This window comes from Peromyscus maniculatus, chromosome 5 (assembly GCF_049852395.1).
Source record: "Peromyscus maniculatus bairdii isolate BWxNUB_F1_BW_parent chromosome 5, HU_Pman_BW_mat_3.1, whole genome shotgun sequence".
In the NCBI taxonomy this organism is placed as follows: domain Eukaryota; kingdom Metazoa; phylum Chordata; class Mammalia; order Rodentia; family Cricetidae; genus Peromyscus; species Peromyscus maniculatus.
Window position 1 is genome coordinate 34,329,801 of NC_134856.1, and position 16,246 is coordinate 34,346,046.

At 39.7% G+C, this 16,246-nt stretch overlaps 1 protein-coding gene across 10 annotated transcripts in view; it reads left to right on the plus strand.

Moving 5' to 3' along the window:
- The window catches only part of LOC102924514 (uncharacterized), a 90,689-nt gene that overhangs the window by 59,235 nt on the left and 15,208 nt on the right, over positions 1–16,246 (plus strand). Inside the window, exons 5-6 of one of the 10 annotated variants that reach the window (XM_076572002.1) lie at positions 7,818–7,915; positions 9,124–9,221. The exons of 7 other annotated variants lie outside the window; for them this stretch is intronic. Coding sequence is in view for 1 of the 3 variants with exons in the window: in XM_076572006.1 (XP_076428121.1) it covers positions 15,009–15,074 (66 nt within the window). In the remaining 2 variants the exon portion in view is untranslated. Of the gene's footprint in view, positions 1–7,817; positions 7,916–9,123; positions 9,222–9,528; positions 15,075–16,246 lie in introns of those variants that run through there. 2 more of the 10 variants (XM_076572005.1, XM_076572006.1) reach the window with 2 other exon arrangements.

The window sequence follows — 16,246 nt, forward strand, 5'->3', positions numbered from 1 at the left end:
CAAACCTCGTATAATCCAGTATAGCCATTATTTATTTTATGTAACATACAATAAATGCTATTTAACCCAATATGTTGGTAGCACAACAAAAATATTATAATTGTGTTTCAACAACCTTCTTTTCTTTTTTCAATCCCATAAAATTAGAAAAAAAGCCATCTTTCAAAAATTTCAATGCACTACTTGGGAAATTTCTAACAGTTTTAGAAAAACTTTCTTAAAAATTTATTGGGTTACTGGTAGCTAGAATATTTAATTTTTAGGCATTGTTTCAGCATCCACAGTTGGAGTCTTAGCTTTAAAACAAAATGTGCAAACAGCTCAATTTACAAACTAGTTAGCATGTTTCTAAAATAGAAAGAGTTCAAGAAAAAAATGGATATTTATTTTATAGAATGATTGGATGAAGGAAAATAACCTAGGCATGTAAACAGTGTAAAATTTCTTTCACTTCTAGTTCTCTTCAAATATAAGTAAATATAAAGAAAATTGCTAGGAAGCTCCCTCTTATATAGAAAACTGTCATGGTTTAATATGTTAGAACCAATTGTTATAGAATGAAATATTCATTGGAATTTGTTTTAAAAGATTCAGTATATATTATTTATTAAACTATACATAGTGAGTCCCAGGACAACGTGAGCTTTCTAATGAGATCCTGTCTCATACAACAAAACAATATTATATTCAACTTTATTTGTGACTGTGTGTGTGTATATGTGTTATTAAGACATGTCTTATTACCACCCTCACTAAGTAGACCAAGATGGCTTGAACTCAAGGAGATCTGCCTGTATCTGTTACCATGCTTGGCTGTATTCAGTCTGAGAATGATTTGACAGGGACCAGTGGCTGATACCTGAATTGACTTTAAGAGATATTCTCCCAAACTACCTATACTAATTGTTACTAAGTTTTCTTTCTTCTTTTATACTTTGTGTGTGTGTGTGTGTGTGTGGCTTTCCTCAAACCCACATTGGTCTTCCTGCCTCTATCTCTAGGGTGACATTATTATTGACTTGCATCTCCATTTTTGGATCAAATGGGCTTTTCTAAAATGAGTTAGACTTGAGAATGATCAGACAAAAAATAGCAGTTTTCTGGAAAGATAAAAGAGTCAGAGAAACATCCTCATGCTGTGTTGCATTAAACTAATTCTTTATGGGGATCTCTGCTGAGGTTAAGTTGTGACTCTTGAGTGCACTTTGGAAAAGGATTTCAGGATACATCAATATAAACCAGAGTTATAATTTTATTTTGTTTTGAGACAGGTCTCTGTACGTATTTCTGACTCTCTTGGAACTCAGAATGTAGAAAAAGAGCCTCAAATTCACAGAAATCTACCATCCTTTGTCTCCTGGGTATTAGAATGAAAGTTGTATGCCACCTCATCCAAATTGCAGTTTTATTATTTATTTCCTTGTGACTGTTTATATCTGTGTGCTTTATATGTGTTAAGGGTATCCAAGTATGTCATGGTATGGGTGTAAAATACAGAGAACAACCTTTGTAGCAGGAATCTTAGAAGGTCTTATTAATAAAAATCAAACCTGAGGCCAGTTATTGGGGTAAATGCTGGAAGATCAGAGAAGCAGAACAAACTACAGCCACCTCACCTCGCCAGTTCCTCAGATGATCCTGTTTCCTCAGACTGGAAGCCTCTGAGTCCTCATCCAGAATGGATCTCAGCTGAACTGTTGCTCAAAAGCCTAAAAGCTTAACCAGCCAAATGCCAAAAAGCTTCTAGTTTCTGGTCTTCACACCTTATATATCTTTCTGCCATCACTCCCTGGGATTAAAGGCTCACTTCTTGGGATTAAAGGCGTGTGTCACCGTGCCAGGCTGTTTCCAATGTGGCCTTGAACTCACAGAGATCCAGAGGGATTTTTGCCTCTGGAATGCTAGGATTAAAGGCATGTGCTACCACTGCCTAACCTCTATGTTTAATATTGTGACTGTTCTGTCTCTCACCCCAGATAAGTTTACTAGAGTGCACAGTATTTTGGGGAACAAAATACCACTACAAACCTTGGGTGTTGGTCCTTCCTTTTCACCATGTTTGAGACAGGTTCTCCATATTGCTATTGTATGACCATAGACTTGCAAGGTTTCGCCTCTCTGCCTCCTATCTTGCCTTAAACGCATTGGATTATAGGCATGCACTACTCTACTTGCTTTATAATTCATATATAAAGGGATAATAACTCAGGTTCTTAGATGCAAGATGAGTACTTTATCTGATAACTCATCTTAGCAGCCCTATAGTTTATTAAGTAAGGATTTTTGGAGTGAGTGTGTTTTGGGACAATCTCATTTTCTATCCCTGGCTGGTCTGAACATCACTATTTAGTAGATAGGCTAGACCTGGAACTTGCAACAATCCACCTGTCTCTGCCTCATGAATGCTGGGAGTAAAGGTGGGTGCCACTGCCACTACACCTGGCTAAGAAGATACATTTATCATTGATTTAGTAGAAGGAAAAGAGTTTGGGAAACTGTGGTTTTGTGAGGGAGAGCCACACTTAAAAATTGTTTCAAAGTTATGTATACAGTTTTATGTATTTGGAAGTTCCATTCAATGGATTCCAAAAGAATGGTAATAAGATCATAGGTCAGTTCCTGAGGAGGTTTGGGTGTGATTCTGATTTAATAAGGTCAAGAAGAGTTATGCACTGTGCCATACTGTGTACATTAAGTTTATAATCCTGTTCTCAAGATTCTCAGAAAATTGTTCGTTATATCTGAGAAAGGATTAAGTTAATATTCAAAAGGATTTATATACTTTGACCTCAAACACAGCTCATTGCTATTTGAGATATCACTAAAATGTCATGTTTTCTCTGTGTTGACAGTCTACACAGCAAATTATATCATTGTGTGTGATGGTTAATACTGATTTTCAACTTGATAAGATCTAGAATTATCCAAGATAATCCACCATGCACTCCCTGAGGATTTATCTAGATCATGTTATTCTCTGGGGTCTGCTTATGAGAGATTAGCTTGTATATTAAGTTCATTGAGATGAGAAGGCTCTGTGCACTTCCAGAAGTGATAGTACCATTCTAGTCCATGGTCTTGGTACTGAATTATGTAATAAGGACCAACATTTATCAATGTCTGGTTCCCGACTATGAATACACTGTGATCAACCAATGTAACCTGCCACCTTAGCTACTTTCTCTTTATTCACTTTAAAAATTTTACTTTTTGAGTGTTCTCATGTTCATGCCATAGTAAATTTGAATGAGAAGTGAACCAAGCCAGGCATGGTGTCACAACTGTTATTATTCCTAGCCACTACTGGAGTCACATGACAGCACATGCTCTGTCAGCAGTCAGGCAAAATTAGTCATTCCAGGGCCTTATGTTCTACATAATCTGTGTGCAGTGTGGTCACATAACCTATGCTCATGCATTGCGTAGCTGTGTAAGCCCATATATACATTGAGAGAAGTGACCTACAAAAGCAGAAAAGTAGACTCTACCCCCACACTGCTCTTGCCCTCTCTCACCAGAGGTAGTGCACACCTGCCCCTCCCTCCTCCCCCCTCCCCCACCCCACACTTTCCCTTCCCTAATAAAAGCTCTTTTAGTGGGTTCCATTGTACCTCATGTTTTTTTGTGCCTGGTAAATAATGTCACCAATTAAATAACAGTAACCCTGTGATCACAGAACTTAGAAGGTAGAGGCAGGAATTTAAGTGTTTCAATATCATCTAAGGATTGAGTGTACAATGGAATATGGAGACAGGCCTGCAAGAACAGGCAAGACTATGATGGGCACAGGCAGTGTTGCTCTTTGTCTTCCACAGACTCCAGAGCAAGTGTGTGGGCCTCTGTACAATCCCACACCCTAGGCTTAAGATGTCTTTTTCCATGAAGCCTTTGAACTCCAAGATCTGAGCTTTGGGAGATGTGAGTCTCAGTTGCCTTGAATTCCAGCTTCACAAAATTTCTACAGCAGCAGGGTATCAGGATATGTGGGGATAGGGGATGGGCAAGATGTTTGACAGGCCACCAATTGCTTGGGGTCATTATCATTCTGCCTCTTCACTGCCGACATCTCAGTGTTCTTATCACTTGACTGAGGGCATTCCAAGCTAGTTTGAGGCCCACATAGTAATTACAAGGCTGGCAACAGGAGCAGTTCTTCAGTTTCCTCCCAGTGCACCATCTCCAGGAGGTTACAAATAGGTGTCCAAGATATTAGAGTCTCCAGGGAGCTGATACTATGACTCAAGAGTCCTGCCAGCAGCTTCAGTGATCTGGGGCAACTCAAGTCTTCTCTTGTCTCCTCCTGTCCTTTCCCATCTCCTTCAGGTCTCCTGTCTGTTGGGTCTCCTCTTCTCCCCTTGCATCTTCTTAAATTCAGTAAACTGTCAGATTAATAGTAGAATCAACTAGTGTGGAATTTCCTGGTTCTCTTCTGCCTCAGTGTCTTGACTGCCAATCTAAGGAGAGCTGATGACTCTTTTAAGAGGTTTGACATACCTGCAGAGAGGGCCTGAGAGGATACTGCTTACTCGAAGGACACTCGAAGCTATTACAGAGCTATAGAATGATAAAGGACAGCCCCAGGTATGGAGATGAGTTGGGATGGTGGGAAAGCTGTATGTGGTAGGGAAGTTAAGAGTCTGAATCATGGAACTTCCCAAGTCCCTGAGAGCCCAGAATATAATTGTCTCAGAATTTGCACAATGTGATACAAGAATCTGTTAGGTTTTCAATTCCTTAAAAGTGATTGATAATATGCTATTCTCCTGTTCTTCTCTTTTTGAAAACAATGGGATATTACTCTTTTTTTTTTTTTTAAATTTCACATGGTATATAGTTAGGATACTGTAGGCTTTTTAAATGTTGGAATTTTTAAAGTCTATGGGATTTAAGTGTTATGCCCAGATCATGGGGACCCCCAAAAGACCACCACAGAGACTGAATCCCATATGTAAAAGCAAAGAGCTTTTATTTCAAGCTTGGTCTCTTTGTCTGACACAGCCGTGAGAGCAGAGAGCCCCGAGCCCAGGTGGGATAGGGTTTTTATCATAGCAGAGGTTGGAGTGAGCAGATGTCTAGGGCTATCTATAAATGGAAAATAAGTGTGTTAGGCTCAGGGACATCTGACAATCTTACCTAATGTTACCTAGTGGTTGGAATGTTTGGGTTGTCAGATACTTCCCCCATAGATGCTGGCCCATCCCTGGGTGGTGGCATTTTATGGCTTTTCTTGGATCCAGGTGTTGCCTGTCAGTAAGCCAGTCACAGTAGTTCTGTCTGGGCCCTTAAGCCTGCCATGGCAACTGTGTGGTCAAGCTGTTTTGGGCCCCCTACATTAAGATGTTGAGTTTTATATTATGATTACAGTATGACCTTGGGGATATTGCTGGAAATGTCTGGTCTGAAAGGAAATTCTGATTGTGTATTGTCAAAAGTTGTAGAATTTGCTGGTTAATTTTAACTGTAAACTTAGACACAATCTTAAATTGGCATGGACTATATGGTGACCTGTAGCTAGAGTTTTCCTGTCTGGCCCACAGTTAGGATAAATGTTTGTCTACCGCCAGTCCCACAGCCGCTTAGACACAACCAAGTAAACACAGAGACTTATATTGTTTAAACTGTTTGGCCTAGTGGCTCAGACTTCTAGCTATCTAGTTCTTACACCTTAAATTAATCCATTTCTATAAATCTATACCTTGCCACGTGGCTGGTGGCTTACCGGCATCTTCACATACTGCTTGTCATTTCGGCAGCTGGCAGTGTCTACCTCACTCAGCCTTCCACTTCTCAGAATTCTCCTCTTCTTGTCCCGCCTACTTCCTGCCTGGCCACTGGCCAATCAGTGTTTTATTTATTGAGCAATCAGAGCAATTTGACAAATAGACCATTCCACAGCAGTGACCATTGCTGCTTGACAAGGTTCTAGCATTTTGATTTTGCAGGTCACAATTCTCCAGCACCCTTTTACTATCATTTTTTAATGGTTCTCAGTATTATGCCTTTCCCTTTGGGGAACTTTGTGTGGCCATTGAAGGATGAAAATGTACACAATGGTAGCACCTATAAACAAAATAATTCTTTGGAAAAAGTCTCCACCATCTCAGAACCATGAATCTCATTGTCCCATCCAAATTACACCAAGAACAGGAAAGTTAGAGATTTACTAGACACACCTGACTCCAAGGATGAAATGCCTGTAATTCAGATTCAGAGCCTGAGGCCATTAAGGACAAGAGTTCAGTTAACATAGAGAAATCAGAATGGTACAGTATAATGGGAAAAGAGTAAGACATTAGGACCTTCCCTTTTGGGAGTGTTATGCAGGGAACAGGCCCCTGTAGTAAGACTATGCCATGGAGGGATCCAATTAGGGAACAGCACAGTACTTCTCCCCTTGAAGAATGACTATTGCTCTTAAATTATAGTATGCCCCTTCTGGTCGCTAGAAAACATCCCTTTCCCAAGGTCAGGATTTGGATAAGTTCCTGCTTGCTAAACCAGTCATTGTTCTTATTTCTGACAGGAGGAATTTGTGGCCCTGCCATTAATATGTAACTGGTGTATATTGTCAAGGTCAATGCTAGGTTCCTTAACCCCTGATGTCAAGCAACATGCCAGCTCACATGTCCCCTTTCTTCCATTTAATCCTATGTGCAACTCTAGAATATAAAAAGTGTATTCTTTTTCAATAAACACTGCTGGCAGCCATCCAAATTCACCCTCAGATCACATGTCCTCCTTCCCCCAAGACTCCACACATCCTCTTTGGGACCTGAACCTCTGCAGAAGCAGGTGTCTGGCATAAAATATCTTGGAAAGTGTTTGAAAGTGGTATTATGTAGATAGGTTGACCTATGTGCACATATGTGTTAGGTTGTCTGGATTGTTGATTGATATAGAATAATGAACCCACTCTGTGTGTCACTGTACCAGAGACTGAGACCCACATTTTTCAAGAGTGGGGAAAGAAGAAAAGGAGACATTAAGTATGTCTTTATTCCATTTTTGTTCTTGACTGTGGATGTTATGTGATTAGGTTTTTGAATTTTTTCATTCATGCTTTGTAAATGATAGATTGTAATTTAAAATTGTGAGTCAAATGAATTTTTTTCCCCCAAAGTTACTTTGGGTCAAGTTATTTTACCAGCTTAACAGAAATGAAATTAAAACACTATCTTGTGTATTTCTCAAAATTAAAAGAATGTAAACATCAATTCATGGATATCTGCAAGCTTCCTACTGAAACACACTTTTTTTTTTTTTTTTTTTTTTTTGAGACAGGATTTCTCTGTAGTGTTGGAGCCTGTCCTAGAACTTGCTCTATAGACCAGGCTGGCCTTGAACTCACAGAGATCCACCTGTCTCTGTCTCCTGATTGTTGTAAAATATCACACTGCGGCCTTGGCAGGTTTGAGTCTAGGTGAAAAGACAGCCACACCATGCAGATGCAGTGGGTGGTGTGTGGCACCGTGGAGAGTTACTCACACAATTCAGACACTGCATTCATGTGGAAAGTTTTATTGGGGGGGAAGGAAGAAAAGAAGAGAGGATAGAAGAGACAAGAAGAGAAAGAGAAAGGGGAAGTGCACACTACCTCATAGCGAGAGAGAAGAGAGAATGAAGGGGGTAGGATTTTTTTCTTAAAGAGGACTTGACATAAAATGACATGATTAGGATGCTGGGTAGATTCCCAAGGGGTTGGCCAGAATGCTAACACTGATGAAACACATTTTTAATAGTGAGCCCTGACATACAAGTCTGAGTCCTTTTCTGTGCCACTCATTTATAATTTCCTTACTGTTCTCTATTGCTTTTAGTTTTGATGCCTGTGACTGTGCTAGGTGGTGGAACTGGCTTGTTTGGCCAGATAGACAGAAAGTCAGCCACCAAGTGATGAGAAAGTAGAGTTATATTGGTAAGTTGATGCAATAGTACTGGTGAACAACTTTAGACAACTGGGATTGTAGGCATTAATATTCTCTTAACATGATGATTATTTAAAAATTGACATTGGAAAAACATGAAGAAGAGTTTGAACATGTAAAATGTCCAAATATGTTATAAAGAAGTTCATAACAAATAACACATTCTTAAAGGTCATTTCTTCTAGAAAATGGTGCTGATTCCTGATGTCAAAATGGAGATTATTTATAATATCATGTTCTTTTTAGATTGGAATAAGACATGGGCAACTACTCAGTCTATTTTGCAATGCAGTGGAGATCCTTGCTAATAGGTTTTCTGCACATCCTCCCACCCCCCATAATAAGTTTCTTTGCTGATGCAGTAAGCCAGATCAAGCAGAATTGAAAAAGTATAACAACAAGTTTATTTGAGCAAAGCAACTCCTGGGCAGGTTCTCCAGTCCTAGAGATGGAGGACAGAGAAGCCATGCTCTCAAACAAAGACAAGGGGACTTTATAGGTTGTAGGTGAGGGATGATGATGTGCCCACCACTAGCTGGGTTTGTGCCCACGTGTGGCCAAAAGCTGGGCACTTAAGGCAGGGACTTGAGTGGCTAGCAACTTCAGGGGAGAAAGCTGCAGTAGCTGCCAAGAATGTGGAACTGCGCACTTTGACTCCTTTCCTTTGTTCAGAGACTCTTTGAGTAAGTGCTGTTTTGAGAGAGAGAGAGAGAGAGAGAGAGAGAGAGAGAGAGAGAGAGAGAGAGAGAGAGAGAGAGAGAGAGAGAGGAGAGAGAGAGACAGGAATGAGGCTTTTGGTATCATGCAGGGGCAAGCTGGAGTTTCCAGCTGAATGCCTGCCATGGAAATCCCCCCCCCCATTTAAAAAAGGTCACAATATGGTGGTATTGTGTTCCCCAAAATATTGTGTACCCTAATAAATTTATCTGGGGTCAGAGAAAAGACAGCCACTAGATACAAAGGCTAGAAAATGGTGGCACTCACACCTTTAATCCTACCACTCCTCAGGTAGAAATTGCTCTGGATCTCTGTGAGTTCAAGGCCACATTGGAAATTGCCAGGCATGATGACACACACCTTTAATCCCAGAAAGAGAGCCTTTAATCCCAGGGAGTGGTGGTAGAAAGCAGAAAGGTATATAAGGCGTGAGGACCAGAAACTAGAAGCATTTGGCTGGTTAAACATTTGGCTGTTTAAGCTTTCAGGCTTTGGAGCACAGTTCAGCTGAGAGCCATTGGGATGAGGACATAGAAGCATCCAGTCTAAGGAAACAAGACCAGCTGAGAAGTTGGCCAGGTGAGGTTAGCTGTGGCTTGTTCTGACTCTCTGATCTTCCAGAGTTCACCCCAATAACTGGCCCCGGGTTTGATTTTATTAATAAGAACTGTTAAGATTCCTGCTACATCACACAAATGGGTGTGATCTTTTTTTCTTTTTCTTTTATTTTATAATTAATTTAATTTTACATATCAGCCACAATTTCCCTGTCCTTCCTCCTCCCACCCCCACAACCCCCCCCCCATTCCCACCTCCTCCAAGGCAAGGTCTCCCCTGGGGATTCAGACTGGCCTGGTAGATTCAGTTGAGGCAGGTCCAGTCCCCTTCTCCCTACACCAAGACTGAGCAAAATGTCTCAGCATAGGCCCTAGGTTCCAAAAAGCCAGCTCATGCACCAAGGACAGGTCCCAGTCCCACTGCCTGGGGGCCTCCTAAATAGTTCAAGCTAATCAACTGTCTCACTTATCCAGAGGGCCTGATCCAGTTCCACAGGGGCTTCTCAGCTATTGGTTCACAGTTCATGTGTTTCCACTAGTTTGGCTATTTGTCCCTGTGCTTTTTCCAATCATGGTCTCAATATCTTTTGCTTATATAATCCCTCCTCTCTCTCTCGCCGATTGGACTCCTGAAGCTCCACCTGGGGTTTGGCTGTGGATCTCTGCATCTGCTTCTACCAGTCACTGGATGAGAGTTCTGTCATGACAGTGAGAGTGTTCAGCCATCCAATCACCAGAGTAGGTCAGCTCGGGCGTTCTCTCTACCATTGCCAGTAGTCTATTGTGGAGGTATCTTTGTGGATTTCTGGGGACCTCTGCAGCATTCTGCTTCTTCCTATTTCTATAGGGTCTTCATTTACCATGGTATCTCTTTCCTTGTTCTCTCACTCTGTTCCTGATCCATCTGGGACCTCCCGCTCCCCTAAGCTCTCTTTCCCTTGACCCTTGACCTCCATTACCCCCCTCCCCCCCAGTCCACTTTTTTCATGTAGATCTCATCCATTTCTCTGTCATTGTGTCTTTCTTAGGGTTCTCTTTACTAGGTAGCCTCCCTAGAGTTGTGAGTTGCAGTCTGGTTATCCTTTGCGTTACATCTAGTATCCACTTATGAGTGAGTACATACCATGTTTGTCTTTCTGAGTCTGGGTTACCTCACTCAGGATGATTTTTTCTAGTTCCATCCCTTTGCCCGCAAACCTCATGCTGTCATTGTTTTTCTCTGCTGAGTAGTACTCCATTGTGTATATGTACCACATTTCTTTATCCATTCTTCAGTTGAAGGGCATCTAGATTGTTTCCAGGTTCTGGCTATTACAAATAATGCTGCTATGAACATAGTTGAGCATGTGTCCTTGTGGTAAGATTAAGCATTCTTTGGGTATATGCCCAAGAGTGGTATAGCTGGGTCTTGAGGGAGATGGGTGTGATCTTAACCATTGAATGCAATGTGAACTTGACTACTAAAGAGAAAATGCCCTCCACTTTGTGACATCCACAAAACATTTTGGCCTCTTTATAGGGTGGACAAGTACTTAAAGTACCCTAGTTACAAAATATATTACACTTAGACTCACTTTCTAACAGAGAAGAGAAATGGTTCAGGTGTCACTAATATAGAGCTTCTTGATCCACTAGCATGACCTTTCCATTTATAGAGGAGCCAAGGAAACTGAAAAGAAAGGAAATACTGAACTCTGGGCTAACATTGTAAGTAACCTGTTTCTGAGGTCCATATAACTTGTAGGAGGATCACATTCTCCATTAACATTCTACCTTAATGTTCATCCATGGATGGACTAACATTGTCATTAGGTCCTATCTGAAGTTTATAACAAGGATTTCCCATTTTGATATAAAACACCTATGTCATGCTTCAGATGATTGTAAGCATTGATTCCACTCTGATACTACTAGGAAGCAAGAAGGAAAATGGAGTTATCATAAGCTTAATATTAATTATAAATTGACTTGGAATTGACTGGATCACAGAAGTACATTCAAAATGACCTTATTGATTGGAACACATCAACATGCCCTACCTTATCACTCTGGAGTAGAGGGAGCGGGTACTCAGCCAATGGTATCACTATGGGACTCTGTCTACCTCACTGTGCAGGTTCAACTCCTTGTTTCAATATTAATCTTTTTCCTTAATGGGATCCAGAGTGTTTTGCACCCTTCCCACCCATCAGCCCTGGACTTCCCTGGGGAATCATGCTGACTGCATCCATATTGTACCTTTTCAATTGTTTGCAAAAGTTATCATGAGTCGTTTTTAATACATTTCAAATGCCTTGATTCATAATGTTCTTAGTTTTCTTATTGTAAATAAAAAAAAAATCTTTATGAGACTGTTACTTTGTAACATGGATTTTGTGTTAATCTAATGTGTTCCTTGGTCATTGTCATGGATATTTGGCTTCAGAATTCACTTTCATGGTTTGAATGTGAACTATCCTCCACAGTTCATGAGTTTGAATCCTGGATTCCAAACTGGCTGTGATGTTTTGCAGTTTTGCAGCCTATAGGAAATGGAGCCTCCTTTGAGAAATGGATTGCTGTGGAGTACTCAAATTTTATATCCATTGGAAATTTCTGTTTGCTCTCTCATTTCTGACCTTGGACTCAATTCTGGAGTCTATACTTTCATCACTGTTTGCAAACTTTTCCCATCATATTAGAGTATTTACCTCTGGAACTATAAGCTATAATATACCTTTCTCTCCTTATATCTCATATTGTTAGTTATTTTGTTGCTGCAAAGAGGAGCTAACACAAACAGTTTTCTTATGTTCTGCTATAGGACAGAAGTATATTTTTGTGTCATTAATTTTTGAATCTAAGTGTCAGGACTTAGACAAATCTCTCATTCATATAATCAGCCATGTCAGTGCCACAGGTACTAGCTTATACTCAACTAGTTAGCTTTATGGTTCCTGTGGAATTGTCCTTACAGACAATTGTGAGCTGTCATGTGAGTACTAGGAATGGAATCTGGGGCTACAGGAAGAGCAGCCAGAGTTCTTAACCACTTTGCAATCTGTCCAGCTTCTCTATCACACTTTCAATAAAGTGAAATAGACTACCATACATCGGAAACTGGAAATAGGAGGACCATGGGAGCATCCTATAAGAAAGCTGCAGGAATCTAGTGAGTTGACCTAAAAGAGAGGCCATGTTTGCTACAGCTGACATCTGGAGGAGTGGGAATCCTTTGGAGTCCACACGCTTTCATCTTGATCTTAAGATGCTGGACAAGGTGCTATAAGATTTAGTCTTTGCCCAGCTGGATTTTGTTCTTACTTTGGTCTGTTCATTCCTTGTTATGCTCTGATTCTTTCTTGTGGAACAGGAATGTTCATTTTGTGCCATTGCATGTTGGAAAATAAGTCTCACTTAAGGATACAGTAGACTGTGGCCCAATAAAAGAGTTGAAGAGACATGAAGTGTTAAATGAGAATGACAGTTATAGACTCATATGTTTGAATACTTGCTTCCTCAGTTGGTGGATCTGTTTGGGAAGGATTAGAGGTGTGATGCAAGGGTTGGGCTTTGAGGCTTCAAAAGCCTCTGACCGTGCCCAATGTGTTCTCTACTTCTTGTTGGAGGTTCACAGTGTTAGCTCTCAGCTTTTCTTCTGCCATGTGTTTACTGGGCTATCATGGATTCTAATCCTGTGGAATTGTAAGCCCAATGTAATGCTTTCTTTATAAATTGCCTTGGACATGATGTGTTTCTTCACAGCAATAGAATAGTGACTATACAGAAGTGTTCCATGGAAGATCAAAACACTGAAAAGTCACCCCTTCCAACTAGAGAGACCAGGGCGAAGTTTGTTATAACTTTAGCTTTAGAATATCAGTCCCATGCGTTTGAAGGTAGGAGTGATCCAAAGATTGACATGTCTAGACCTCCATGAAGAAGCAATGCTTTAAAAAACATTCTCCTTTATTTCTAACCAGACCAATATCAAATTACTTGGAAACTCCTTCTTCTATAGAAGACTGTCATACTTGGATTGCTTGTCCAGGGTTCGGAATTAAATATATATGCATCAACATTATATAAAGACTCAATATGTATTATATTATACATAGTGAGTTGAGATCATCTGGGGTTCCAGACTAGATCCTTCTCAAATAAAGAAAATAAATCAAAATTATATACACCTTTTAAATAATTTAGGTCCTTTTGAGATGTGTCTTACTTTGGCAGTGATTATGTCAACCTGCATCGTCTCAAATTCATGAACATCAGCCTGCCTTTGCCGCTCTGTTGCTGGGATTAATGGCATGTGCTGGCATGCTTAGCAATATTCAGTTTTGAAAATAATTGTGTGAGCACTAGTGGCAGACACTTGAATTGATTTTAAGAGGTATTATATTATTCCAATTCTCCAGTGCTCCTTTTCCTGTATGTTACTCTACATTTTTTTAATCTTTTCCAGTGTGTGTGTGTGTTGGCTATTTAGCACAGGCTTTAAAATTCATAGTGATCTTCCTGCCTCCGTGTCTGGATGCTTGTATTAAAAGAATGCACTACCACATCAGCTTGAAAAATAAGTTTTATTTTTTATAAGTGGTCTTGTTTTTTTAATAAGTTGTCTCTCATTATATTTATTTGTTTGTTTGTTTATTCATTTTACAATTGGGTTTTAGTTGTTATTTTATGTATATGGATGTTTTCTAGTATTTGTGTTTTTATACCCCATTCATGCATTGTGACCAGGGTGTCTGGTAGATAATGTCTGAACCCCTGGAACTGGAGTGACAGATAGTAGTGACCTTCCATACATAACTTGAGTGCTCTGGAAAAGCCTTCAGAACTAATAACTGCTAAGGTATTTTATAACCCAAGTTTTCATTTCTTAATAATATTTCCTGTCCAAGGCAGACTAGTCAATGGGTCAGTCACCTGATGTTGATCAAAAAGTGAAATTCTCCTCCCTGTGAGAGAATTAGCCTCAGAAAGGGATGAGTTCCTTAAGTGTTTATTGAATAGAATATGTTCAACCCTGATACCATATGCATGCAATGAACAAAAATGAACTCAGACAGTTGTATTCCTATTTTTCAGCCTATGTATTCATGCATACTTAACAAGGAAGAAGTTTGAAGGGAAATATATGAAAAGGTATAGATTGAACACAACAAAGAGAGAAAGTGTATAGTAGCTTTTTATTATAAACATATAGAAATAAAGTTGAAATAAAAGTGCAGCTAGGGAGGTCACTCAGCTATTAAGAGCACTGGTTATTGTTACAGAGGACTCAGGTTCCCTTCCTAGAACCCACATGATAGCTAACCATTTGCTGTAACTCCTGGACATGGCATCTGCCACTTTATTCTGGCCTATGTATATAATGTGCACAGACTCATGCAGGCTAAACACCCATATAACTAATTAAAATAAAGGTTAAAAAAAAAAAAGAATGGAATTCTCTGCAGTGATGTCAGTGCCCTAAGACAGCAGCCAGGGATAGTTAAAACGAACTCCTACTGGTCCTACATGGATGTAGCTGTGGCCTTCCTCTGAGCCAGCTTGCTCAGAGGCAAAATGAGCCTAGTTCTGATGTTACACTAGCTCACTAGAACCATCCAACTAAGAGCAGCAACCACAGTGCTGGAAAGTGACATTTCCTTGATATTTTCTCTATTGTGTTCTCTGTCCTTTGTACTTGTGAGAATTGCGGCACTGGTACATCTATCTTTTAGATCAAACATCAAGATTGACAGGTAGCATAGGCTCCAAAGTAATCTACTTTTACAGTATCATTTAATTGATTTTCAGCTAAGACCTGTGGTTCAAGATGAACATGCCAGTCTTTTCTTTTTGTCATGTTTATAATTTATACATGTTCCAGCATGATTTTGAGGTAAGGATGTCTCTAAATTCCTCTGTTTTTACATTGTGATCATGTTCAGAAGTGGATTTGTTAACTGAGCATGCTTTGGAATAGGCAGAAGTCTACACAAATGTGTTCATACTCCCTAAGTAAAATATTCATGCTTCCCTTGTTTAGGAAAAGCATTGCTTTGGAAATGACTCACATGTTCTCATTGTTGCCTGCAGGAAAAAAATCTTTCTTAGGTCTTCTGTCTTGGCTGTTGTGATGACTGTTCTTGGTAGTCAAACTGTTTACCTGTGGAATTAACTAAAACCCAAGGAATTGGGTACATAAATGAGGGAAATTTCTAATGAAAGGTTTTGAAATGAGAAGACCGTTCTTTAATTTTGTTCATTTGAGGTGATAAGATCCACCTTTTGCAGCTTGTTGCCAGTGTACACCTTTAATCCTCAGGAGGCAGAACCTGTCAACTTTTCTTAGTTTGAGACCAGCCTGGTCTTGTATAGGACGAGTTCCAGGGTAACATAGATAAAATCTGTCCTAAAAAAAACCAAAATAAAACAAAATCCAAAAATCAAACAAACAAAAAGATCCACCTTTAATCTGGATCATACCTTCTGGTAGCAGCCTTCATATAATAAAGGATATAGAAGAATGAAGCTCTCTCTCTCTTTGCTTGCTTGAACTAGCTTTGCCTACGAAATTCATTACTATACTAGCAATAGAGCCTACTTCTTCAGAATTCTTTTGTATACTGAAAACCAGCAGAGGCATCCAGTCTCATGGACTTAACAACTGTAACATTTTTCAACTTTCCATTGGTAGACAGCCATTGTTGGACTTTCTGGATCACAACTTCTGAGACAGTCTAATAAATCCACTTTCTACATACGTGGTGAGAGTGTCTACCAGTCCTGTTCATGTAGAGATCTTTGAAAAATGCAGTTGTGCTTTTTTTTTTCATTTGCCCACTGAGGAAGATATACTGGTTAACATTAGTGTTCATAAAGGTATTTTCCTACTTCCATTTCTCTCTAATTATTCATTTTACCACAAAGACTATACTCTTTACTATTATTCATTTGTTAAGAGATTGACCTGAATTTCAGAAATTAAACTCAAATCAATGGAGCCATCATACAAACTACTAATGGGAGAAAGACCAGTCATCTTGTTTGTGATCTGGTTCCTGCTTTTCT